General features: G+C 41.5%; 1 protein-coding gene across 1 annotated transcript in view; it reads left to right on the forward strand.

Moving 5' to 3' along the window:
• The window catches only part of TTN (titin), a 365525-nt gene extending 342161 nt beyond the window's left edge, over window positions 1-23364 (forward strand). Inside the window, exons 278-290 of the mRNA XM_068247374.1 lie at window positions 53-352; window positions 1446-1748; window positions 1922-2224; window positions 2329-2913; window positions 4236-4541; window positions 4629-4928; window positions 5034-5609; window positions 5702-6007; window positions 6121-6714; window positions 6817-12722; window positions 16393-16546; window positions 17977-18273; window positions 22108-23364. Of these exons, the coding sequence (XP_068103475.1) occupies window positions 53-352; window positions 1446-1748; window positions 1922-2224; window positions 2329-2913; window positions 4236-4541; window positions 4629-4928; window positions 5034-5609; window positions 5702-6007; window positions 6121-6714; window positions 6817-12722; window positions 16393-16546; window positions 17977-18273; window positions 22108-22406 (10229 nt within the window). The 3' untranslated portion in view covers window positions 22407-23364. The remainder of the gene's footprint in view (window positions 1-52; window positions 353-1445; window positions 1749-1921; window positions 2225-2328; window positions 2914-4235; window positions 4542-4628; window positions 4929-5033; window positions 5610-5701; window positions 6008-6120; window positions 6715-6816; window positions 12723-16392; window positions 16547-17976; window positions 18274-22107) is intronic.
• Window positions 23365-25945: the final 2581 nt, after the last annotated feature.

The raw sequence follows: 25945 nt of genomic DNA on the forward strand, positions 1-25945 counted from the left end.
CACGGAATAGTACATGAAGTTCATTGTAATTATTTTGTTTTTGTTTCAACAGACAAACCTGGACCTCCTATTGGACCAATTTCCATTGATGAAATTGAAGCCACCTCTGTATCTATCTCTTGGCAACCACCTGTCATGGATGGTGGTGCTACAATCAGTGGATATGTTGTGGAACAACGTGATGCTCACCGTCCCGGATGGTTACCAGTTTCTGAGTCTGTTACAAGACCAATGTACAAATTTACTAGACTTAATGAAGGGACAGAATACGTATTCAGAGTTGCAGCAACAAATCGTTTTGGCATTGGTTCCTACTTGCAGTCAGAGGTTGTAGAGTGCAAGAGCAGTATAAGTGAGTAACAAAAGTAATTATAACAATATTATGACAAGCAAATATCCTGTAGTCATACATATATTAACTACTTGTTACGCGTCTTTGCCCTGCAAAGTTCACAGGATGCACCAGAGCCGTGAATACAAGTCTGCAGTGGCGTGCAGACGATGCTCGCTCCCGCACGCGCACCGCCTTTACCGCTGCTTAGCAAGGAGGTGAATGAATGGGAAAACAATTCCCATTCAGAAATCTAAGTCCCCGATTCAATGAATACCGGCGTCTACGAGACGCCGGCATTCATTGTATCTTCCTGTTGTTACACTGCCACGCATTACTTCCAATTCACGTGCTTACGTAGGTGAATCAGAAATAATGTCTGAGGACATCTTGTGGCCAAATAGTAAATTACACCAAAATTCATTTTTACTTAATAAAAATCCCCACAGTGACTTTTAAAATTAACTATTTCCCTCCCACACCCTCCCATAGTACCCAAACTTGTTTTTTTGATATAGGGGAAAAAATGTACATAAAAAAAAATATAAGTAGTTACCTTAGGGACTGAACTTTTTAAATATTTATGTCAAGGCGGTATATTACTATTAATTTTTAATTTATGGGCTTGTAATTAGTGATGGACGCAAAACTGAAAAAATGCACCTTTATTTCCAAATAAAATATTGGCGCCATACATTGTACTAGGGACATTTTTTAAATGTTGCAATAACCAGGACAAATGGGTAAATAAAATGTGTGGCTTTTATTCACAGTAGAATGTTTTATTTTAACACTATAATGGCCAAAAACTGAGAAATAATGCATTTTTTCAATTTTTTTCTTATTATTCATATTAAACTGCATTTAGGATAAAATAATTCTTAGCATACTGTACCTCCCAAAGAAAGCCTAATTAATAGCGAGAAAAACAATATATAGATCATTACGCTGTGATTAGTAGTAATTAAGTTATTGGCGAAAGAAAGGGAGGAGCGCTTACAGGTGAAAATTGCTCTGGTCCACAAGGGGAAAAAACCCTTAGTGGTCAAGCAGTTAATGCTTCTGTTAATAGGCATTGTATATTCAGGTATCTAAACCATTTGTTTCATTTTAGGTATTCCTGGACCACCTGAAACTCCACAATTATTAGATGTCTCACGTGATGGCATGACTATATTCTGGAACCCACCAGATGAAGATGGAGGATCACAGGTTATTGGCTACATTGTGGAACGTAAGGAGGTCAGAGCTGATCGCTGGGTCCGTGCAAATAAAGTACCAGTGACAATGACACGCTATAGGTCTACTGGACTTATTGAAGGCTTGGAATATGAACATCGTGTTACAGCTATAAACGCAAGAGGAGTTGGAAAGCCAAGTCGTCCTTCCAAAGCAGCAGTTGCAATGGATCCAATAGGTATGGCAAATACTTCATGGAAATGTATAGCTTAGCATATGACTTACAGTGTTTGAAATAAACAACGTGGCTACTGCCTGAGTCCAAATTACATATATTTTATACAATTAAAAGCTCCCAAACTATATGTATTTATACTGCTAGTACATGTAATTTTTGTTTGTGTTGTACAGCTCCTCCTGCTAAACCTCAAAATCCAAGAGTTACTGATACTACAAGAACATCTATTTCACTGGCATGGAGTCCTCCAGAAGAGGAAGGAGGAGCTAAGGTCACTGGCTATCTCATTGAAATGCAAAAGATTGACCAATATGAATGGACCAAATGTAATACTACTCCAACCAAGATCTGTGAATACACCCTTACTCACCTTCCACAAGGAGCAGAATACAGGTTCCGTGTCCTAGCTTGCAATGCAGGTGGTCCTGGAGAACCAGCTGATGTACCAGGCACTGTCAAAATCACTGAAATGCTGGGTAAGGCATTTAAAATGCTAGATCCGTTTTGATGGTTGATGGATATTTGGTGGATGAAAATGTTTATGTGCTCTAAGTAACACTGTTTTTTTTCCCATTTTAAGCTTATCCTGACTATGAATTGGATGATAAATACCAGGAAGGTCTTGTTGTAAGACAAGGCAGTGCAATCAGGATAACTATACCAATCAAGGGGAAACCTATCCCAATATGCAAATGGACCAAGGAGGGACGTGATGTAAGCAAGAGAGCTATGATTGCAACTTCAGAAACACATACTGAACTGGTCATTAAGGATGCTGTCAGGGAAGACTCTGGTACTTATGACCTACTGCTTGAAAACAAATGTGGCAAAAAGGCAGTTTATATTAAGGTCAAAGTTATTGGAAGCCCAGACACACCAGAAGGACCTTTGGAATATGATGACATTCAGGCACGTTCTGTGAGAGTAAGCTGGAGAACTCCTGCTGATGATGGTGGCTCTGATATCCTTGGCTACATTGTTGAAAGACGAGAAGTGCCAAAAGCAGCTTGGTATACAGTTGATTCACGAGTAAAGGGAACATCTTTGGTGGTCAAAGGACTCAAAGAAAATATTGAATATCACTTCCGTGTTTCAAGTGAAAACCAATTTGGTGTAAGCCGTCCACTGAAGTCAGAAGAACCAGCCATACCAAAGACACCTTTGAGTATGTATTTCTGTTTTAATCTTTTTATTTGTGTTCTTCTTGTTTTAAGTAAAAGCCTTGTTAACTTTTTTTTATACTTTAGGTTTAGTACATTGCAGAAAGTTTAACAAAACTTTATTTCATATTCCTGCCTCGTGCTTTTATCCTACAAATACCCGTTTTCTCCCTGAAAAGACCCTTACAATAAGGCTATTCTTTTTCTCCCTGAAAAGACCATCATAATAAGGTTATCTGCTGGAAGGATAAGGCCAGAATGATCATTTCAGATTGTATTGTTAGCAGATAGATTCCAGTGCAATAATTAACCTTAGTATGAAACAATCAAATGCATGTCTGTTATTGCACTGTGGGGAGTAATGCTGGCCATAAAGTGACAGGCAGGTTTATAGTGATAGGCTGATTGCGCTGATATCACCACAGATTATAGTGATAGGGCAATTGCAGAGTAAGGCCTCTTTCTCACCAAGCAGCTGAAGGCAGTGAATTCACCACTTGTCAGCTGCTCTCGCCCAACGAGCGCTTGCTACTGCTCGGCACAGGCGGTCGACAGGTGGCCCCCCATGTAGTTGCAGGTTACCATGCTCAGACGTGAAATGAGATGTTTTTTCATCATCGGGTAACGCCATTGCATGATAGACTTGACACGCGTGGCATTACCAAACGCTGCCATTTAACTGCATGTATTTGCAGCTAAATGGTGCTTGTGGCCTTTTCCATCAATTGAAAAGAGGGACCCACTAGCATCGCCATTATGAGTGCTTGAGATTTGAAAAGCTCTTCATAATGTAATGCTCTGTGTGTGATCCCACTTGAGGGATGTGATTTTCTAAAAATCACCCATAGCATTACATTAGCACGAGCTTTACAAATCACAAGCACTTAGAAAAGTGCTGCTAGTGGGTTCCAGGTCCTAGGCAGATTGTAGTAACAGGCAAAATTGTAATGATTGGCAGATTGCAGTGACAGGCATAAAGAAGTGATATGGAGGGTTGTGGTGATAGCAGTGATATATAGGCAGACTGTAGTGATAGCAATGATGGGAAGACCACGGGAGATATAGGGAGATAGCAGTGGTAGAGAGATTATAGAGACAGGGAGAGTGCAGTGATGGGGTAAGTGCAGTGGTAGTGAGATAGCAATGATGAGAAGATTGCAGTGACAGTGAGATAGCAATGATGGGAAGATTGCAGTGATTAGTAGATAACCGTGATAGAGATAATAATGGGGATAGGGCCAGTGAATGATAGGCAGATTGCCGACATATATGTACTCAATTAACTCATCCGTGTACCTATTTTAACTATGTACCATTTGAATTGCAGATGTACCAGAACCTCCGTTTAATCCACCAGAAATTATAGATGTCACCAAGAGCTCAGTCAGCTTGTCTTGGTCTCGTCCTAAAGATGATGGTGGTTCTCGTGTCACAGGATACTATATTGACCGCAAAGAGACAACTACAGATAAATGGGTTAGACATAATAAGACCCATATTACCACAACTATGTACACCATCACTGGACTTGTGCCTGATGCTGAATATCAGTTCCGTATTATTGCACAAAATGACATAGGCTTAAGTGAGCCAAGCCCAGCCTCTGAATTGGTGCTTTGCAAAGATCCATTCGGTAAGAAGAACGATATCTTGGTAACCTTATCTTTAACAATTAGACACATTATCACAGTAGTAAAAATGTTTTAACTATATTTTACAGATAAGCCAAGCCAACCAGGTGAAATTGAAATAACGTCTGTCTCAAAGGACAGCATAACAATACAATGGGAAAAACCAGAATGTGATGGTGGAAAAGAGATCCTTGGATATTGGGTTGAGTACCGCCAGTCTGGAGACAGTGCTTGGAAGAAGTGCAATAAGGAACGCATTAAGGACAGACAATTCACCATGGGTGGTTTGCTGGAAGCTACTGAGTATGAATTCAGAGTTTGTGCTGAAAATGAAACAGGAATCAGCAGACCTCGTAGGACAACAATGACAGTGAAGACTAAACTTACCTGTGAGTAGAAGTTTAAAAGCATTTTTTTCCAAAAATGTTTCCAAAACGACATATGATTTAATGTGTTCATTGTGCTAAAGTATTTCTACAATTATGTTTATGCAGCTGGAGAGGCACCAGGCCTAAGACAAGAAATTAAGGAAGTTACTACCAAACTGGGTGAAAGTGCCAAGCTAACTTGCCAGATTGTTGGTAGACCACTACCTGACATCAAATGGTACCGCTTTGGCAAAGAGCTGATACAAAGTCGCAAGTACAAAATGTCTTCAGATGGACGAAACCACTCACTTACGGTTTTCACAGATGAACAAGAAGATGAAGGCCTTTACACTTGTGTGGCTGTCAATGATGCTGGAGAGATTGAAACCAGTGGAAAACTGCTTTTGGAAGCTTCTCCTCAGTTCCACCCTGGATTCCCTCTGAAGGACAAGTACTATGCCGGTGTAGGCACAACTCTTCGCCTCCATGTAGTATACATTGGTCGCCCAGTACCTGCTATTACTTGGTTCTATGGCAAGAAACCTTTGAAATCTTCTGAAAATATCACCATTGAAAACACAGAACACTATACGCACCTTGTCATCAAGAATGTGCAGCATAAGAGCCATGCCGGCAAATACAAGGTTCAGCTGAGCAACATATTTGGAACTGTTGACACCGTACTTAAAGTAGAAATACAAGGTAAAATCTATAGCGGTAAATCTGTGATGGCCTGGTGATTATTTTTTTTATCTTCACATACAGTTGTATTTACCATGTTTTCTCTTCCACAGATAAACCAGACAAACCCACAGGACCAATTGTTGTAGATGCTCTATTAAAGAATTCTGTTGTAATCAGCTGGAAGCCACCAGAGGATGATGGTGGATCAATGGTGACTAACTATGTTGTTGAACGCAGAGAAGCTAAGGAAGGTGAAGAGTGGCATCTAGTGTCTTCTGCTATTTCTGGCACCACCTGCCGAATTGTTAACCTGAATGAAAGTTCTGCATATTACTTCCGTGTATCAGCCCAGAACCTGTTTGGTGTCAGTGAACCATTAGAGATTCCATCTATTGTTGTCATCAAGAGTCCATTTGGTAAGTATAGCTGGGTGAAAGTTGATATATATTGATAAGTACAGTGTATCTATATAATATCAGTGTGAGTACTTTTAGCATTGTTATATAATGATTTAATACTTTAATTCCAGAAAAACCAGGAGTACCAGCAAAACCTGTTGTCCAAGCCATCACAAAAGATTCTTGTGTGGTGTCATGGAAGCCACCAGCCAGTGACGGAGGAGCCAAGATCACAAATTACTACCTTGAAAAACGTGAGAAGAAGCAGAACAAATGGATCTCAGTCACAACTGAGGAAATTCATGAGACAGTCTTTGCTGTCAAAGGTCTCATTGAAAACCTTGAATATGAATTCCGTGTGAAATGTGAAAATCTTGGAGGGGAAAGTGAATGGAGTGAAACATCTGATCCAATGATTCCTAAGTCTGATGTACCAATTCGTGCCCCACAGTTTAAAGAGGAACTGAGAAACCTAAATGTGAAGTACAAGAGCACTGCTACCTTTGTCTGCAAAGTTACTGGTCATCCTAAACCTGTTGTGAAATGGTTCAAACAAGGTAAAGAAATCCTTCCAGATGGAGAGAAGGTGAAACTACAAGAATACAAGGGTGGTTACTATCAACTAGTGATCACAAATGTCTTTGAAGATGATGCTACAGTGTACCAAGTGAGAGCCACCAACCAAGGAGGATCTATTTCTGCTACAGCTTCCTTGGATGTGGAAGGTAAACGTGATGTACTAGTTGTTATTTAAAAATTGTTTTTACAAAATGTGATTTAAGTGAAAATAATTATTGTCATTTTGTTTTTCTTTTTATTCTATTTAGTTCCTGCTAAAATCCATCTGCCTAAGCACCTAGAAGGAATGGGTGCCGTACATGCCCTTCGAGGTGAAGTTGTCAGCATTAAAATTCCATTCTCTGGTAAACCAGACCCTGTTATTACATGGCAGAAAGGACAAGATCTCATTGACAACAATGGACAGTATCAAGTCATTGTAACACGGTCATTCACTTCACTTGTGTTCTCCAACGGAGTTGACAGAAAAGATGCAGGCTTCTATGTAGTCTGTGCAAAGAATAGATTTGGAATTGACCAAAAGACAGTAGAATTAGATGTTGCAGATGTCCCAGATGCACCAAGAGGTCTTAAAGTCAGTGATGTTTCAAGAGACTCTGTAAACCTCACTTGGGCTGCCCCAGCCACTGATGGTGGCAGTAAGATCATCAACTACATTATTGAAAAATGTGCCACAACAGCAGAAAGATGGATTCGTGTTGGCCAATCTCGTGAAACCAGATACACTGTTGTTAACTTATTTGGCAAAACAAGGTATCAGTTCAGGGTAATAGCTGAAAATAAATTTGGACAGAGTAAACCATCTGAACCAACAGACCCAGTTGTTACAAAGGAAGATAAGTCAAGAATGTTGAACTACGATGAGGAAGTGACTGAAATTGAAATTTCAAAAACCAAGGCAGAACATTCATCCACAAAAGTTCTTCATGAAAGATTTTCAATTGCTGAAGAGCTTGGACATGGGCAGTTTGGAATTGCCCATCGTTGTATTGAAAATAGTTCAAAGAAAACATTCCTTGCCAAATTTGTAAAAGTTAAAGGTACCGATCAGGTAGCAGTGAAGAAAGAAATCTCTATTCTCAACATTGCTCGACACAAAAACCTCTTGTACCTTTATGAATCATTTGATAGTCTTGAAGAACTAGTTATGATATTTGAATTTATTTCTGGTATTGACATCTTTGAAAGACTCAGTACAACAGGCTTTGACCTCTCTGAAAGAGAAATTGTTTCTTATGTACGCCAGATATGTGAAGCTCTTGAATTCCTTCACTCACATAGTGTTGGACACTTTGATATAAGACCAGAAAATATACTATATACCACCAAACGAAGCTCAACTATTAAAATAATTGAGTTTGGCCAAGCCAGGCAGTTAATTCCTGGAGACAGTTTCAGAGTTCAGTTCACTTCTCCTGAGTATTACGCACCTGAAGTTCACCAACATGATCTGGTCAGCACAGCAACAGACATGTGGTCTCTTGGTACTCTTGTCTACATACTTCTGAGTGGCATCAATCCATTTGCAGCTGAAACAAACCAACAGGTTATTGAGAAAATCACCAATGCTGAATACAGCTTTGAAGATGAATCCTTTAAAGAAGTCAGTGTAGAAGCTATGGATTTCGTTGACCGACTTTTGGTGAAAGAAAGAAAGAGTCGTATGACAGCTGCAGAGGCTCTTGAACACTCATGGTTGAAACAAAAGTCTGAAAAATTAAGCACAAAAGTTATTAAGACTTTAAGACACAGACGTTACTATCAGAGTTTGATTAAGAAGGAATGGAATTTTGTGGTCTCTGTTGCTCGAATCTCTTGTGGTGGTGCCATTAGATCCCAGAAGGGAGTAACAGTTGCTAAAGTCAAGGTTGCATCAATTGAAATTGGACCAATTTCTGGCCAAATAGCACATGCTGTTGGAGAAGAAGCAGGACATGCAAAATTCTTATGCAATATTGAAAACTATGATCAGTCTACACAAGTGACTTGGTACTTTGGCATCCGTCAATTAGAAAATAGTGACAAATATGAAATCACCTATAATGAAGGCATTGCAACAATTTACGTCAAGGACATCAGAAAATCAGATGATGGCACTTACAGATGCAAAGTCGTTAATGACTATGGTGAGGATAGTTCCTATGGTGAATTGTTTGTCACAGGTGTAAGAGAACAATATGAATACTACAGATGCAGGACAGTAAAGAAGGTGAAACGCAGAATTGATGCTATGAGACTTTTGGAGAGACCACCAGAGTTTACATTGCCTTTGTTTAACCGCACAGCCTATATCGGTGAAGATATCAGATTTGGAGTCACAATCACAGTTCACCCTGACCCACAAGTGTCTTGGCTTAAATCAGGTCAGAAAATCAAGCCTGGTGAAGATGATAAGAAATACACTTTTGAATCTGACAAAGGATTGTACCAGCTGATTATCCATAACCTGACAACAGACGATGATGCTGAATATACTGTTGTGGCAAAGAACAGATATGGTGAAGACAGCTGCAAAGCTAAGCTCACAGTTATACCACATCCAGCAGCAGCAGACAATACTTTAAGACCAATGTTCAAGCGATTGCTTGCAAATGCTGAATGCCAGGAAGGCCATTCTGTCCGCTTTGAAATTAGAGTATCTGGTACTCCAAAACCAACACTAAAATGGGAGAAGGATGGTCAGGCCTTGGCATTGGGTCCCAACATTGAAGTTATTCATGAGGGTCTTGATTATTTTGCTCTCTTCATCAGAGATACATTACCAGAAGACTCAGGCTACTACAGAGTCACTGCTACCAACAGTGCAGGCTCAACAAGCTGCCAAGCGTACCTGAAGGTCGAACGCCTTCGATATGTCAAGCGGGAATATAAATCTGAAGAAGATCGTGAAGTACATGTGCAAAAGCAGATTGACAAGACTCTGAGAATGGCACAAATCCTTGCTGGTACTGATGCTGTCCCACTCACTCCAGTTGCACAGCAAGCCCTCAGAGAAGCTGCCATTTTATACAAACCAGCAGTGAGCACCAAAACTGTTAAAGGGGAATATGAGATTCAGAAGGAGGAAAAGAAGAAAGAAGTAAAAGCTCTCCGTATGCCATATGAAATTCCAGAACCACGTGTACGTGCTACAACTGCACTAGAGGAAGATCAGACTATCAAGAATTTTGTACCAATGTCTGATATGAAATGGTATAAAAAATTAAGAGATCAGTATGAGATGCCAGGACCTCTTGAGCGCATTGTTCAAAAACGTCCAAAGCGCATTCGCCTCTCAAGATGGGAACAATTCTATGTAATGCCACTGCCACGTATTTCTGATCAATACAAGCCTAAATGGCGCATACCAAAAGTTTCACAAGATGATTTGGAAACTGTTAGACCTGCTCGTCGCCTTACACCATCCCCAGATTACGAAATTTATTACCGTCCCCGCAGGCGTTCTCTTGGAGATGTATCTGATGATGAATTGCTTCTCTCAGTTGATGATTATTTGGCTATGAAAAGAGTTGAAGAGGAAAGATTAAGATTAGAAGAAGAGTTAGAACTTGGGTTTTCTGCCTCTCCTCCACGTAGTCCTCCAAGGTTTGAGTTATCCACTCTTCGCTATGCATCACCAGAAGCTCATGTAAGCAGACAGAAGACTAGAGAAACAGAAGCCAGGTACTCAACTTACCGTGTACCAGTAAAAGAAGAAGTAACTACAAGCTATGCGGATCTTAGAGGGCGGTATGAGAGAGCAGTGTATAAACCACCTAAACAAAAGCAAAGAATCATTGATGAGCGAGAGGATGAAGAATTACTTCGTCCATACTCCACAACCCAGAGGCTCTCTCAATATACAAGAGACCTTGAATATATGGAGAAGGAAGAAAAAAGCAGAACGCGAGCAAGAAGAGAAAGAGAAATAACTGAAGTAACTGATGTTGAAGAACTTGAGGAAGCAGTTAGCAGGAAAGCCACCAGAGAAGTACGCCAATCATCTCCTGAAGTGACGAGATTGCTTGGAAGGAGACGATCACTATCTCCAACTTACATCGAACTTATGCGTCCAGTATCTGAACTGATAAGACCTCGTTCTAAACCAGCTGAACCAGAAAGAAGATCTCCCACACCTGAAAGAACAAGGCCCCGATCACCCAGCCCTGTTTCCAGTGAAAGGTCACTTTCACGCTTTGAAAGAACAGCAAGATTTGATATTTTTTCTAGATATGAATCAATGAAAGCTGCTCTCAAAACACAGAAGAGTTCAGAAAGGAAGTATGAAGTTTTGACTCAACAACCCTTCACATTGGACCATGCACCTCGCATAACATTGAGAATGCGCTCTCATCGTGTGCCTTTTGGACAGAACACAAGATTTATCCTTAACGTGCAATCAAAACCTACTGGTGATGTTATATGGTATCATAATGGTGTTGAAATTCACGAGAGTCACAAGTATCATATGTCTGATGTGAGTGGAGTATTGACTCTGGAAATTATCCACTGCCAGCCTGAAGACAGTGGAACATACCGTGCCCTATGTACAAACTACAAAGGTGAAGCCTCCGATTATGCCACTTTAGATGTTTCAGAATATGATTTTTCCACCTATACACCAAGGAGGAAGGATGATATGGTCCCTAAATCTGCCTTTCCTGAACTTCTTAAAACAGAGGACTATGCATTTTCCTCATTTAAGAAAACCTCTGAACTTGAGGCAAGTTCATCAAGAAGAGAAGTTAAATCCCAAATAACTTCCTTAAGAGAATCCAAGGAATCTTATGAAGCGTATGCATCTGAAGAACAGAGAGTCTCTGCTTCTGCAGCAAGAGCAGTAGAGGAAAGAGTGGTGCACAGGAAATTTAAGTCTTCAGAGCCCGCAAAAATCCTTACAAAACCACAGTCTGTGACAGTTTCTGAAGGTGAGAGTGTCAGGTTTTCATGCGACTTTGATGGTGAACCAACACCAACAGTTGCATGGCTCCTTGCAGGACAAACCATTGTCTCTTCTGCTCGTCACCGCATATCATCAACAAAATACAGCTCTACTTTTGAAATCACCTCAGTCAAACTGTCTGATGAAGGAAGCTACACAGTAGTGGTGGAAAACTCTGAAGGAAAGCAAGAAGCACATTTCACACTGACAATTAAACGAACAAAGGCAGTTGAGAAAGGTGTTACATCACCAGCCAGAGTAAAATCTCCAGAACCTCACAAAAAGTCTCATGACTCAATAAAATCACCAAAAAGAGTGAAGTCTCCAGAACCAACAGCACCAAAAGCAAAGTCATCAGCTAAATCCCCCGCAGATAAGGTACAGTTACCAGCTCTTTCAGCTCCCAAAATAGCTCAGAGTCTAAAGGCCACAGCTAGTGATGAAAAAGCTAAACTTACATGTGTGGCTGAAAGCAGTTTACTTAATGGTAGAGAAGTGTCATGGTTCAAAGATGGCAAGAAGCTTAGGGAAGATGGACATTTCAGTTTCCACTACTCTTCTGATGGAACTTATGAACTGACCATTCACAGCATCTCTGAAGCTGACCAAGGCGAATATGTCTGTGAAATAACAGGAGAAGGAGGAGTCTCCAAAACCAGCCTGCAGTTTGTTGGACAAACTTTTAAAAGTGTTTTCTCCCAAGTTACTAGCACAATAGAGTCAAAGAAGGCGCTCCAGAAGTCAAAAGCTGTTTTAAAATCTGTAGTTCATGAAGAGATCAGCAAAACTGCATTGGTCTCAGAAGAAGTCAAGACCGTTCAAAGATCTACAGAAATTAAAGCATCTGTTAAAAGTGTCAGTTTCAGTGAAGGCGAGAAGGTCACTCTTAAAGCCAATATAGAAGGAGCATCTCAAGTCAAATGGATGCTCAATGGGTATGAAGTGAAAAACTCTGAAGACTACAGATATGGAGTATCTGGCAGTGAACAAACGTTAACCATCAAGAAGCTCAGCAGTAAAGAACAGGGGGTCCTCACCTGTGAGGGAAGGACAGACCAAGGAATAATCAAATGCCAGTTTGACCTGACAGTAACTAAAGATGTTTCCAAAGCACCATCATTTGTCTATCAACTCAAGTCTCAGAATGTCAACGAAGGTCAGAGTGTTGTGTTCACATGCGAAATCACTGGCGATCCCACCCCTGAAATTGAGTGGTTTAAAGATGATGTTCCGGTACGTAACATTTCTTACATTTTTACCAAACCAACCACTACCACATACTGTAGATAAAATAGGTTCAGAGCTGGTAATGCTGCAAATAAAAAATGGAGAACATTTATTTATTAGCAAAAGATGTGCTGAACTGTTTCTCCAGTCTAAGCTTTTTATATTAGTTTTGGACAGAGTGGCCCATATGCAATTCACTTTTTCTCCTGAGTTTTCTCCTAGGAGATAAGTTTTCATCTTCAATTTAAAATAACTTTTCAACACTTTTTACCTAAAAAAGTACCAAATTTAGGTAGAAAAGTACTATCAAAATTATTTTCAGTCGTTCCTTGCTTTCTGGTGGTTTAAAAGGCATTTTATTGGCAAGTTTATAAATATCACCTGGGAGAAAACTCAGGAGAAAAAGTGAATTGCATATGGACCCGTGTGTCAAAATCTCTGTCCCATTGGGACCATCTCCCCTCATTTTATCACTAGGACAGGAGGTGAGGGAAGTTTTCTTGAGGTCATCCTGTTCAGTAAGCCAGCACCTATTCAGTAAGGAGACTTTGGGCAAGACTCCCTAACACTGCTACTGCCTACTAAGCACACCCTAGTGGTTGCAGCTCAGGCACTTTAAGTCCGCCATGAGAAAAGAGTGATATATATTTTCTGTGTCTTGTCTTGAGAAGGACACAAATACCAATGCAAACTGCACAGATCTTCTGTTTATTGTGTTTCTAAACAAAAGTTTGTATTGCTGATTGTGTTCACATTGTAGATACTTTCACTGGTTCCCCTATCAAAAACCTCACACTAATATAATATATGCCCCTTCCCCATTCTATCCAAAACTAAAATAAAAAGATTTAGCTGGAGTTTTACTGTAACCTAATTATAAACTATCATATAAACAAAAGTTATATGTTCCATTTATTAAAAGGAAATTACAGGTAATGGTAAAAACATTATGATTATATTTATAAAGCGGCAACACATTAGCCAGTGCTGGACAATACATAGGGATACATACAATGTAAACAAGGGGTGACAGACAGAAGGATAACAAATGGTTGTACAAAATAGCATGAGATTATACATGCAAACAGGGTATAAGATGCATGATCATGCAATTTAACAGAGACCCAGCAATTCAAGTCTGAGTTAGTCCATGGGAAGGGTGTCATTGGTGGGGTTGCAAGATCATATTGGAGAACAGCTGCACGTTGAAGCAAGGATTCTTATTGGTTGCTTTAGCTTGTTGTCCTAGTTTTATTTGTATCTGCTTTGATAAATCTTATGGGGGGTTAGTACTTACCAATCATGCAAACCATAGTCTATTTTGAAAACAAAGCTATCGATAAAAGGAAGAATACACTATAATTTTACATTTATTTTGTTTATCAATTATTTCATGCTATTCCCTTGGAAATACACCAATTATATTAGTACAGTTATATAGAACAAGACGCTTGTGAATGCCACTTCATTCATGTGGCCACGGCAGTGGCTGCTTTGGAAGCCTTGAACAAATGGGGGACAACTCTGACCCTATACTGCCCATTTTGTGTCCCCCTCTCCCAATGACTGTAGAGAACTTATACTTTAATTAAGTGGCAGAGGTCACGGAGGGAAGGTAACCTTCCTAAGTGCACTTTCAAGAAAAAAAATCAGTGGGTAGTCACAGAAGGAGAGCCTGCAGAGAAGCTGTACAGAATGTTACAGCATTTCTTTCGGACATTCTAACTTGACACCGTGGAGTTACTTCGGTACAGGAAGTGACCTCACTGTTCACAAGATTCCTTCAAGAGAAGATATATTGGCTTTTCAAATGGCATGTCTGAGAGACCTACAGTTCAGTGCCTCTGCTTCTTTGACATTCCACTTGTTATTTCAACATGTTTGGTTATTTGAAAATTAAAGACTCCTTAACCCACTTATTTTTAGTGCTTTATGGCCCATACTCACGGGCTACAATTGTCGCCGCAACACGCGCGCGAGTATGAGGCGTTGCATGGGCGCGCACCCCGAACCGTCGCTCGTCGCTGATGTTGCCAGGTGATTGGCGCGGTCAATCGCCTTGCGACAGTTGCCGCCGCAACTATCGCTAGTCCGCGTGAGTATGTGGACTAGCGACAGCAACATAATTAAAAATAGACGGCGCTTCCGGCGAGGGGGAGGAACGTCGGTGACAGCTTCCGTCGCACAGCTGATCCCTCTTCCGTGTGTGTACGCGGAGGGAGCTGGCGACGAGCTGTCGCCGGCCTGTCGCACACGCTCACGTGTGCTGGCGACAGGCCACTTATGTAGCCCGTGAGTATGGGCCATTAGAGACCAACCCAAATCGCTTTTTTTCTCCTAAGTGATATTTCACATTTTATCAATAAAATGGCTTTTAAAGTGAACCCGAGGTGCAAATAAACTGATGAGATAAATAATTGAATCTGTCCTCCTACTTCTAAAAATGAGTTTAGACATCTCATGGTTTTATTTATATGTAAACATTTACAAAGTAGATTTAATGTTTTATTTTCTCTACTCAACTGCAGTGTCTAATGCTGGGAATACACCATACAATTTTCTGTAAGATTTTCTGTTAGATTTACCTGCCAGATAGATAAATTCCAACATGATGGAAATTATCTATCTAACCATCTATGTGCCTAGCAATTAGGCATTGTTCTACTCAGCAGGAGAAAACCAGAAGACAATGCCCAAGAGATAATGACCAGTCTCTACAGAAAATAATCTAATTATGCATTATAACTTTTGACCTTTTTATCTATCCCTTGCTGTCAGAAGCCTAGTTATCTGCTTAGGAAAGCATTGTATAGCCAACATTTGTTATCTGTGAGGGATGCTATAGTGTGACTGTGTCAGACTGGAGAAAAACTTTTAGAAAAAACTATTTCAGGCAGAGAAAATGGAAAAGGAGCCCAGCATAGGTGTCTGTGTCCTTGCCACTGTATTTATACATGTTTATATCATCATGTCACATGTCACCTCGGGTACACTTTAAGCCACCAGTAAGGAAGAAAATACTGGGAATATATTTTGACAACTACTTTTTCACCTACTTTCTTTAAATTTTTCAAAACTTTTTCAATTGCAGATTGCTGTTTAAACAAAAGATGAAACATGACAAAAAGGAGAAAAAGGGAATTGCATGGGTGCCTACAGTCTGCTTGTTCTTAAAGAGACTCTGAAGCGAGAATAATTCTCGCTTCAGAGCTCATGGTTGTGCCCCTGCTAAACGGGGGTCCCTTCACCCCCAAACCCCCCACTGCGACACTTGGTCACAGACTTGGTCGCTCCTGGAGGCAGGGCTAATGGCTGCAGCCCTGCCTCCAGTCGCGTTTATCAGCGGCGCAACGCAGCCTCTCCCCCTCCCCTCTCAGTGAAGGAAGACTGAGAGGGGCGGGGGAGAGGCGGAGATACGCGCTGACAGACGCGCGTGGGGCAGGGGTGCGGCGGTTAGCCCTGCCCCAATCAGGAAAAGATCCCCGGCTGCTCGGAGGGGATTTGTGAGGTGAGGGACCCCCGTTAAGCCACGGGATAGCGCTATTTATGAGGTCTGAAGCGAGATTTATTCTCGCTTCAGACTCTCTTTAAAAAATAAAATGTGGCTAAGGTACATTACCTGTAGTAATTCATGATGTGATCTCTTATTTTATTATTATTGTGGTTACCTTTACAGATTTCAGTCTCATCTCACATTAGAGTGTCTCGATCTAAAAACGTATACACCCTCGAAATTCAGAAAACAGCTGAGAAAGATAGTGGCAAATACACCATCAGGGCCAAGAACTACCATGGACAGTGTTCTGCCACCGCTTCTTTAAATGTACTCCGTAAGTATCGCTCAGAATCTGTGTGCACACCATATTGTCACTAATGACTCATTCTTGTCTATCGTTACTCAGTATGAAAGACGGTACTGGTCATCATCCTCTTACAGATGCGTGAGTAGTAGTGGTTGGAGTGAGTGTACTGATTAAGGGCCCTGCCTCTTACACAGGAGACCAGTGTTCAAACATCAGCTTTTCCTGTTCAGTAAGCCAGCCCATATACAGTAAGGAGACCATGGGCAAGACTCCCTAACACTGCTACTGCCTACTGAGCGAGCCCTATTGGCTGCAGCTCTGGCGCTTTGAGTCCGCCAGGGGAAAAATGCGATATAATGTTCTGTGTCTTGTTTTGATTATTATAATTAGGATTTTAGTCTACTTAAATGCACTTAAATGGAATCTGAAGTGAGCGGCATATAGTGGCTGCCATATTTATTTCCTTTTAAAAAATATCAGTGTTCTGGCTGTCCTGTTGATCTTCTCTCTCTAATACTTTTAGCTATAGACCCTAAAGAAGCATGCAGATGATATGTTTCTGTCTTAAATCTGACAAGATTAGCTGCATGCTTGTTTCAGGTGTGTGATTCAAACACTACTGCAGACAAACATATCACCAGGCAACTGTAATCGTTTAAAAGGAAATAAAAATGTCTGCCTCCATATACCTCTCACTTCTGGTTCCCTTTAAAGTATCTTAAAATTGAGTCTTTCATATTTGTATTGCTGATTGTAGCCCCATTTTATAATACTAATATGTCAGCTTCACTACGTATATTTTAAGCCTATACTAATAGGAAGCTAGATACAGTGTGTGGAGATCAATGCTTAAAATTTGACCTTTTGAACTGATCCCCACTGGTTGTAGTTTTCTGTTCCATGCATTCTGGTTATGGCCCATACTCACGGGCTACAAATGTCGCCGCAACACGCGGTGCGCGCGTGTTGCAGTGACAGGTCGCCCGTGAGTATGCGGCGTTGCACGGGCGCGCACCCCGAACTGTCGCTCGTCGCTGATGTCGCCGGGCGATTGAACCGCTCAATCGCCTGGTGACAGTCTCCGCCGCAACGGTCGCAGCAACAAGATAAGTAATACATTGGGCTTCCGGCGGGGGAAAGCGCAACAGCGACAGCTTCCGCCGCATCAGTTGCCAGGTCCCTCCGCCGTGTGTATGCGGAGGGACCTGGCGACGAGCTGGCGCCAGCCTGTCGCGCACACGCTCACGTGTGCTGGCGACAGGCCAAAAAGTTGCCCGTGAGTATGGGCCATAAGTCTCTCATTTTAACAGGCCCTGGTCAACATCTACCAAAAACTGATCCTTAAACACAGAACACTGTAATTAAATGATACCAAGCTTTTAGATAGACGATGCAAAGTGTAGATGGCAAGTGTGCCAAAATGTCTAACCTTGCATTGATATTGTGTTTCCTTGAAGGTCTTCTCGAAGAACCTCCCAAGCAAGTTGTGCTGAAATCTGCTGGTGATATTAGCCTGCAGGAAAGCTTCTCTATGCAGTCCATGCAAGCATCAGCCTCCATGCATGCATCAGCCTCCAGGCAAGAGGCCTCCTTTAGCAGCAGCTCAAGCAGTTTATCTGAATCCAAATTTGCAAGTATGTCATCTGTAAAAGAGGCATCTTTCATGGAAATGAGCTCCAGCAGCATGATGGCATCTTCCAGCGTAAGACACATGGAAAGTTCCTCTAGCAGAATGCTATCTGCAGGATTCAGAGGTAAGCAAAGCCTACAGTTTGGAGAGTTTTATGATACTCTCATTATGTCCCTTCAGAGATATTAGACCATTATCCTTTACCGTAGTTTCCATTAACAGTCGGGAGTTTGTATGTGCATACATGACAATGTCCTCCAGCACCAGAGGCAGAAATGGCACAGTGCGCGCCCAAAACACCTCCCAAAAAACAATTAAATGAATAAACTGGCCCAGTTTCTAGTACATATAATTATTCATGCATGCATTGCCCTGCTATTTTCAAGTATCCATCTTGTCATCTGCTAAAGTTCCTATCATTAACTAGGCAATGTGAGGCCTCCTTGTCACCAGAGTCGTGGCTTCCCTCTAGAGCTCAGACCAATAGCACCTGTTTGGCTCTTACAGTCTGAAGCTGCCATAGGTAACAGTAGGTTGCACACAAATCCTTTTGATAGCTTATGCAGGCAAGAACTACCAGAGGAAGCACCTGAAATAGAACTGGTATTGCGGTGATGAGCACTGAGTAAAAAGCTACTATCTTGGAGAAAAGAAGACCACATGATGCCCAACTAATGATAGGAACCACTGCAAATGACAAGATGGATACTACAGTGTGACTATTCAACAACTGAAGGGTTCAGATGAGATATAATAGGCAAAAGAAAGCTCTGCACACTGGGGAAAATTACCCAGAAACACAAACTGGGGGGATGAATGCCCAATCCCACCACCAACCTGCACCCAGAGGCTGAAGCTTTGATCTCCACAGCCTCAGCCTGGTATGCATCCCCTATCTTCTGCGCAAAATATGATGGGTTGAATAACATTTAGTCCAGGGTTTCCCAACCTATTTGTATGGGGCAGATCTATAAGATAGCTCACAGTCATGGAGCCAGTAAGTTTTCTGAAGATATGAATGCAACACATTCTTGTACCACCAGAGCCAAAACACTGTGAGTGACCGCTGCCAGACCTTACATTCGGTACTAAGATAAACCACCCATTTACCTACACATTTCAAACCTTCAGAGAAATACTGCCCTTACTCTTGTAAAAGGAGACGATTTTGCTTTGTCTTTTTTCACATCACTTAACTATTCAGATTTATAGAGAATTTAATACGTCTATACTAATCAATTTGTCTTTGTTGACAACTAAGCAAAATGTTTATAGGTAAAGCCTGGGGTAAAAAATATACTTAACTAATAACAGTTGTTTTCCTTCATGACTCCTCCTTCTGGATCTAAGAGCACCAATGCTGCTAAAAATGCAAAAGCTGAAGTGCCGTGGTGGCCTTGTTCTTTTACTCTCATGGCCATGCTTCCTGCATGTTCCTCTACCCATCTAGTGCCACTCCCACTCTTCCCATTCATGCTTAGTTTGTGGATGATAGTGTCCATGTCTTTGCAGCCATGGCATTTACACATTGGAAGAAGATGGAGGGCTTGGAGGCCCCCTGAAGGAATGTAAGTTTGGGGAAACTGTGCAGAAGAATTGTTAGGCTGCTCAATTGCAGACCTTCTTTTGCACAGTTTGCCAATAAAGTATGGAAAAACTTTATGGGATAGTGGCGAAAGCAAGGAGAGACACATAAACACAAGTTGGGGTCAGGTTTTGGCCTTCAAGACATATGTTGGACAACCCTGATGTAGTATTTTAATCAAACATTTTAATGGATTATAATTAAGCCGCATACACACCTTTTTTCCAGCAGGGTTGGGGACTTGGGCCTGGATTCATCATTGTCTTTGAGATAACTTTTTCCAGTTTGTTAAATTACCGAATTCGAAGTTTATTGATTTCTAGTTGTATTCATCAAGGTTTTTCCGCATTCGGTGTGAATTCGATAAAATATCGATAACAATGCGGTAACCATTCGGTAACGTTTTGATATTTCCATTTTACAGCGGTAATTTAACAAAAGACCATAAGATTCCCGTGGAATTGTGGGTAAAAAGGCAGTCCTTTGAACACCAGGTAGCAACATTCCGGATAGGGCTTAACACCAGGACCAGGATTCTGGAAGTGGCTTGGGACAATCCCACAATTTCGCCAGCTACGGCTTGATAGGAGCCTTTTATGAAAAAATGTAGTGCAGCTAGCAAATTAGTTAACCCTGGCACTGCCTGTGTTCTCTTACAGGATGATTTAAGAGAAATGCAGATGTCCTGGTATAGCAAATAAATCCATTCTCTTGCAAATTGATATGGTTTTAGACCTTATTCTTGCCCTTCTGCACCTTTGAATCACTTTCAGCTGATACATAACCATTTCAAATGGCTCCATCTTCTCTGTCAGCAATGATCTGACAGGAATAACGTCAGAGCAGTGAAGGAGATAACTAATCCTAAATTTAACACTAAATCACTCCCACTTTCATTCTCATGAATTGCACTTTTTCTGTTTGATCGCATCATTACCTAATGCTTGCTAACAGCTGTAGATAACTTTGATGAATCCTGAAATCAACTTATCGAGTTCAGTATTTTACCGAGCTGTCGGTAATTGATTCAATAAGTCTTGATGAATCGAGGCCATGATCCCTTGGGTGACAGCTTATGGCCGAGGTTGTACAGACACGTCCCTAGCCTGCAGGCTGGCAATGCGTTCTTTTACTATGGAGGGAGGCAGAGGGACAATGGGCAGTGCACTACAGAGTGGGAGGGTTATAGTGGGAGAACTTTAGTTTCGGGGTGCTCTTGGAAAAAATGATCTGGCAGGCCACCGAGATGATCTATGCATCAGGGTCACGTGCACACATACTAGATTCTCGCTCAAAGTGGTTTTAATTGGCCACCACAACTAAGTTTAATCTAGTGTGTGTATGAACCTTTAGGATAGATGTTACTATAAGCAACATGCAGCTTGTTTTAAAACTGAATTTACCATTTTAGGTTTTGTTGAGGATACATCTGTATGGTTATGATTAATTAATTATCTGGCTTTCAAAAAGTAATTCATATAGATGAAGTAGGAGACAAAAAAAAAGCATACCAGCTTCTACTTTAACACCAAATTTATAAAAAATAGATTGATTTTTGTTTATTTCTTTTAGTAAAGTATCATTTTTGCCCACTTTTTAATTCTGCTAGGTAGAAGACTTTTTCTTTTTAGTATTGTATATATCTAATGGCATCACTTTCCTTCTGTAAACTATAATAGTAATACAACTAGCATCCTTAAAAAAGGAATATTCTGCTTATTTGTAAATTATTTAGTCAGTATTCAACCTTGATACGAGGGTTATCTGGAAAGAAACAGCCATTTTCACTTTATCAATTAAGGAAAACTATAATTTGTTTATTTTAGACATACTGTCCCTAATTTAATTATTTTTTTTCTCCTAGGTGATATTTTATCAATAAAATGCCTTTTAAGCCTCTTAATATTTTAGTCAGTACTTTTTTTTAACCTAGCTTTTGATACTTTTTCAATTGCAGAGTGCTAAAAAGTTTTGTTTTTATGTTTTAAATGGAGGATGAAAAATTATCTCCTAGGAGAAAAAGGAAATTGAATAAGGACCTATGTATCTTCTGATTATTTCTCCACATAATCACCTTCTTAAAGCATTTTACAAGGTTTTCAATCCCTTTGTTGTAGTAGCATCACACGCCTCACCTATGAGTTAGAGGGATTGGGGATGGGGGGTTATGTTACTCCTGCTGAACAAACAGTTACTGACATTCTGCAGTCACATGATGAGCGGTGCAGGGAGAGGGGAGATTAATCAGAAACAATTTAAATTACACTGAAAGAAAAACTTGCATGGCAGACTAAAGCAAGCGGCTGATACTTTTTGGATGACCCTCATATAAGTTCAGCTAGAATTAATTCCTATTCTTCTCTCTACTCCAAGGGAGCTCACCTAAAATCGAAGCCCTTCCATCTGATGTCAGCATAGATGCAGGAAAGGTTCTTACTGTTGCCTGCGCCTTCTCTGGAGAACCCACCCCAGATGTTGCTTGGTCTCAGGCTGGCAAATCTGTTCCTACAGATGAACAAAAGGGCCGCGTTCATATTGAAACCTCTGAAGATCTGACGACCCTTACCATCCTGGATGTTCAAAGGAAAGACGGGGGACACTACACACTGAATCTGTCCAATGATTTTGGATCAGATAGTGCTTCTGTGTATATTAATGTTCGAACACATTAAGAGATCAATCGTTTACACTCACTTGTATTCTTACAAGTGATTCATAAGGACTGGAACCGATTTGTAAATAGAGAACTATTTTTGTACCTACCTTTATAAGACAAAGTCCATAGATTTACACTATGACTAACTCTTATTTGACTTAAGAGGCTAAAACATTTTTATGACATGTACATACTGTATATAGCCGAGTTGACCGGTTATCGAGTTCTGTACCATATATTTTGTGACGTTTTAAAAAAGATGCAATGGAACGAACGGTGGGCAGGAGAAAGTTTCTTAGGAAGCGAATACCTTGTCTACCATTAAACTATGTGCCTCAACATCATGTTGATGACTAAGATTACCTCAGCAGGTTGAGAAACTCCCTGTTGAAGACTTACACCCAAAAGAGGATGCTACATACGAACTGTGCTAACATTTTAAATAATGCTAAATATTAGGTGTTGTCAGCAACTACCCTCCTGTAGGCAGCACTGTAATATCTACATTATTGACCGATGACGACTGTTTACTGTACAACAGAGACTATTTCTTCTTTGAGCAAAGTGTTAGCGGCCAACACTTTGTTCAAAACATCTTTCTCTGCCCTTTTTCTGACACGTCGACTCCCTCAACTTGTTCCCACAAGTAACATCACCTGGCCATACCCTCATTGGAGCAAGTTCAGAGACTCGTGTGCAGGATCAGTGGCCATACTCCTCGAGGTTCACGGGTGCAGTGATTGTGTGTTTAGTAGTGTAGAAGGTATTACATGTAATGACAACAGGGCTAACAAGAATAAGTACCACAGCCACTCAGGCTGTTGAAATCACACGTTTCTAAAGCCCAATAATTTGCAATAATTTACCGTTGCTCTGTCATGTAGTATTTATTGTGTCAGTAGTATTATCTATTTATTGAACCTCTTGGAGATAGTACATTGATTGCAATAAAGCGTGTTTTCTGCACCAACCAATCCTTGTTGAGTGTCTTTTTCTGTTTATCCATTTTAAATTCAACTCCAGTCTAAAGTGTTTTATTAGTTCCATTCAGGGTGCTCAGTGGATACGATAGTTTACACCTGTGTCAAAGCTTCCTTATCAGTTGTCATCAAACTTCTTTACTATAAAGAGTACCTACCCTACCTCCACTAGACTAGCTTTTATTTTAAAGCCAACCTGAACTTCCTTTCTGCTCTAAAATATAAGCAACAGCATTTAAAAAAAAACATTTCTTTGTTACAGCTGATACAAATAAATACAATAAATTTGCAGCGTTTCTATTTCCTGCCCTCATGGAAGCAGACATATTGTTAACATCATGTGTTTTCAAAGGAGCTTATTTGCTGTGGCAGTCAGGTGACACAGTGGAGAGATCAAATGACAACTTGTGATTAGACACAGATGAGGGGGAATTAGACAGGCGAAACCCTCTAAAGACATACAGGGTACATTTCTCTGTCTTCCTTCTGTCCTGTGCAAGAGCTCAGGTCCATTTTAAAGAAAAAAACCTAAGCATGTTTTTAAAGCAGGAAAAAAACAAACATAACTGCTCCAAGTTTCTCTTCTTTTGGCTCACTAAAGAGGGTAATGATAGTAAAGTTACATCCCCTTTACTTTTCACAATCCTGATTAAGGAGCGTGTAACAGTCTCACGTGAAAAATGGTGCCTGAAAATTTGGGTGCTTAAAATATCGGCTAGTAGAATATCAGTTAATTTACTGATATTCTATTATTGTGAATTGCAAATTCCTATAGAAAATCATCGGTAAATGGTACTGATATTTTTCTAGACTGAAACCTAACCCTATTCTAACACAGGACTCACCCTTTAATTATACCTTACCGTAATCACTATCCCTCTGATGCCTAACCTTAACCATCCCCACCCCCTGAACACCCTACCTTAACCAACCCCCACAACACCTACCCTTAACCACACAACCCCATATGCATAACCTTAACCACATCCACCCCCTGGACACCTTACCTTAACTATCCCCCACAATACCTACCCATAACCACACAACCCCACATGCCTAACCTTTACTGCTCCCCCCCCCCCATGCCTAACCTCAACTACCCTCCCTGCACATCTAACCGTAACCACCCCCCCCCCCCCCCCAAACAAATGCAAAATAGTGTGCCGCCATAGGTGCCCATACAGATACCATTTATAGGAGGAAATTTGGGAGCCCGTTATTTGTAGCCACAGTTTGCATAGCAGGCGGCACCAATGGCTGCTATTCACAGGGTGCCTTCGGCTCCAAAATTTCCTTCTAAAACAATATTTGTATGGGCACCTATGGCGGCGCCCAAACTTCTGTGGCTCTCCTGAGCCCAACTTTCATTCTTTGGTGTAACAAACCAATGCTGGGGCCACTGGGTAACGGAAGTCTTGTGTACAGGAAGTAGCTAGGGTACGGGAAGCTGAAGCTACAATATCATAGGGCCACAAATTCAGCTTAGTGCTTTCTGAGATTTTTTTTTTACTAAGCAGCTGAATTATGGTATGCACAAAGTAGGGTGAGGTGCTGTGAGAATTTTTTTTTTAACCAAATTTCCGTGCAAAGAATCAATGTGCCCCAAACTATGTACACATTAAGTCATTAACTGCAAGCATGAGTAGAAAATACAGCAAATTTTGGTCCAAAATGTAATTTGATCAGATAGTTAGGTACTTGGACTCAGGCCCGCCATCAGGGGGGGACATCCGTGACTCCCGTCACGGGCCCGGCCCTGCAGGGGGGCCCCATCCCCGCCGCGGCCCTGGCGGGTGCCGCCCGGCCGCCGCTCAACCCCCCATGACCGCTGCTCCCTCCCTCCCTCCATCCCTCTAACCGCCGCCGCCTCCACCTAGTCAGACCCCGATCAGACGGCGACAATAGTGCGGGCGCTAGGACCCAGCGCCCGCACTGATATGCGGAAGTGACGTCACTTCCGCATATAGAGCGGGTGCGTCCAGCGCCCGCTCTGGTCGGGTCGCCGCTGATCTTGAGGTCTGACGCTGGGCAGCACTCACTGGCAAGGTAGGGGAGGCAGCGGAGGCGGCGACGACGACGGCGGCAGCGGCTGGGGGGGCGGCTCCCTGTCACTCGCTCACTAGCTAAAGGGCCTCCCTGTCACTCACTCACTACCTAAAGGGCCTCCCTGTCACTCACTCACTACTTAAAGGGCCTCCCTGTCACTCACTCCCTACTTAAAGGGCCTCCCTGTCACTCACTCACTAGCTAAAGGGCCTCCCTGTCACTCACTCACTACTTAAAGGGCCTCCCTGTCACTCACTCACTCCCTAAAGGGCCTCCCTGTCACTCACTCACTCCCTAAAGGGCCTCCCTGTCACTCACTCACTACCTAAAGGGCCTCCCTGTCACTCACTCACTATTAAAAGGGCCTCCCTGTCACTCACTCCCTAAAGGGCCTCCCTGTCACTCACTCACTAGCTAAAGGGCCTCCCTGTCACTCACTCACTACTTAAAGGGCCTCCCTGTCACTCACTCACTACTTAAAGGGACTCCCTGTCACTCACTCCCTAAAGGGCCTCCCTGTCACTCACTC

Source organism: Hyperolius riggenbachi, chromosome 7, assembly GCF_040937935.1.
Source record: "Hyperolius riggenbachi isolate aHypRig1 chromosome 7, aHypRig1.pri, whole genome shotgun sequence".
Taxonomy (NCBI): Eukaryota; Metazoa; Chordata; class Amphibia; order Anura; family Hyperoliidae; genus Hyperolius; species Hyperolius riggenbachi.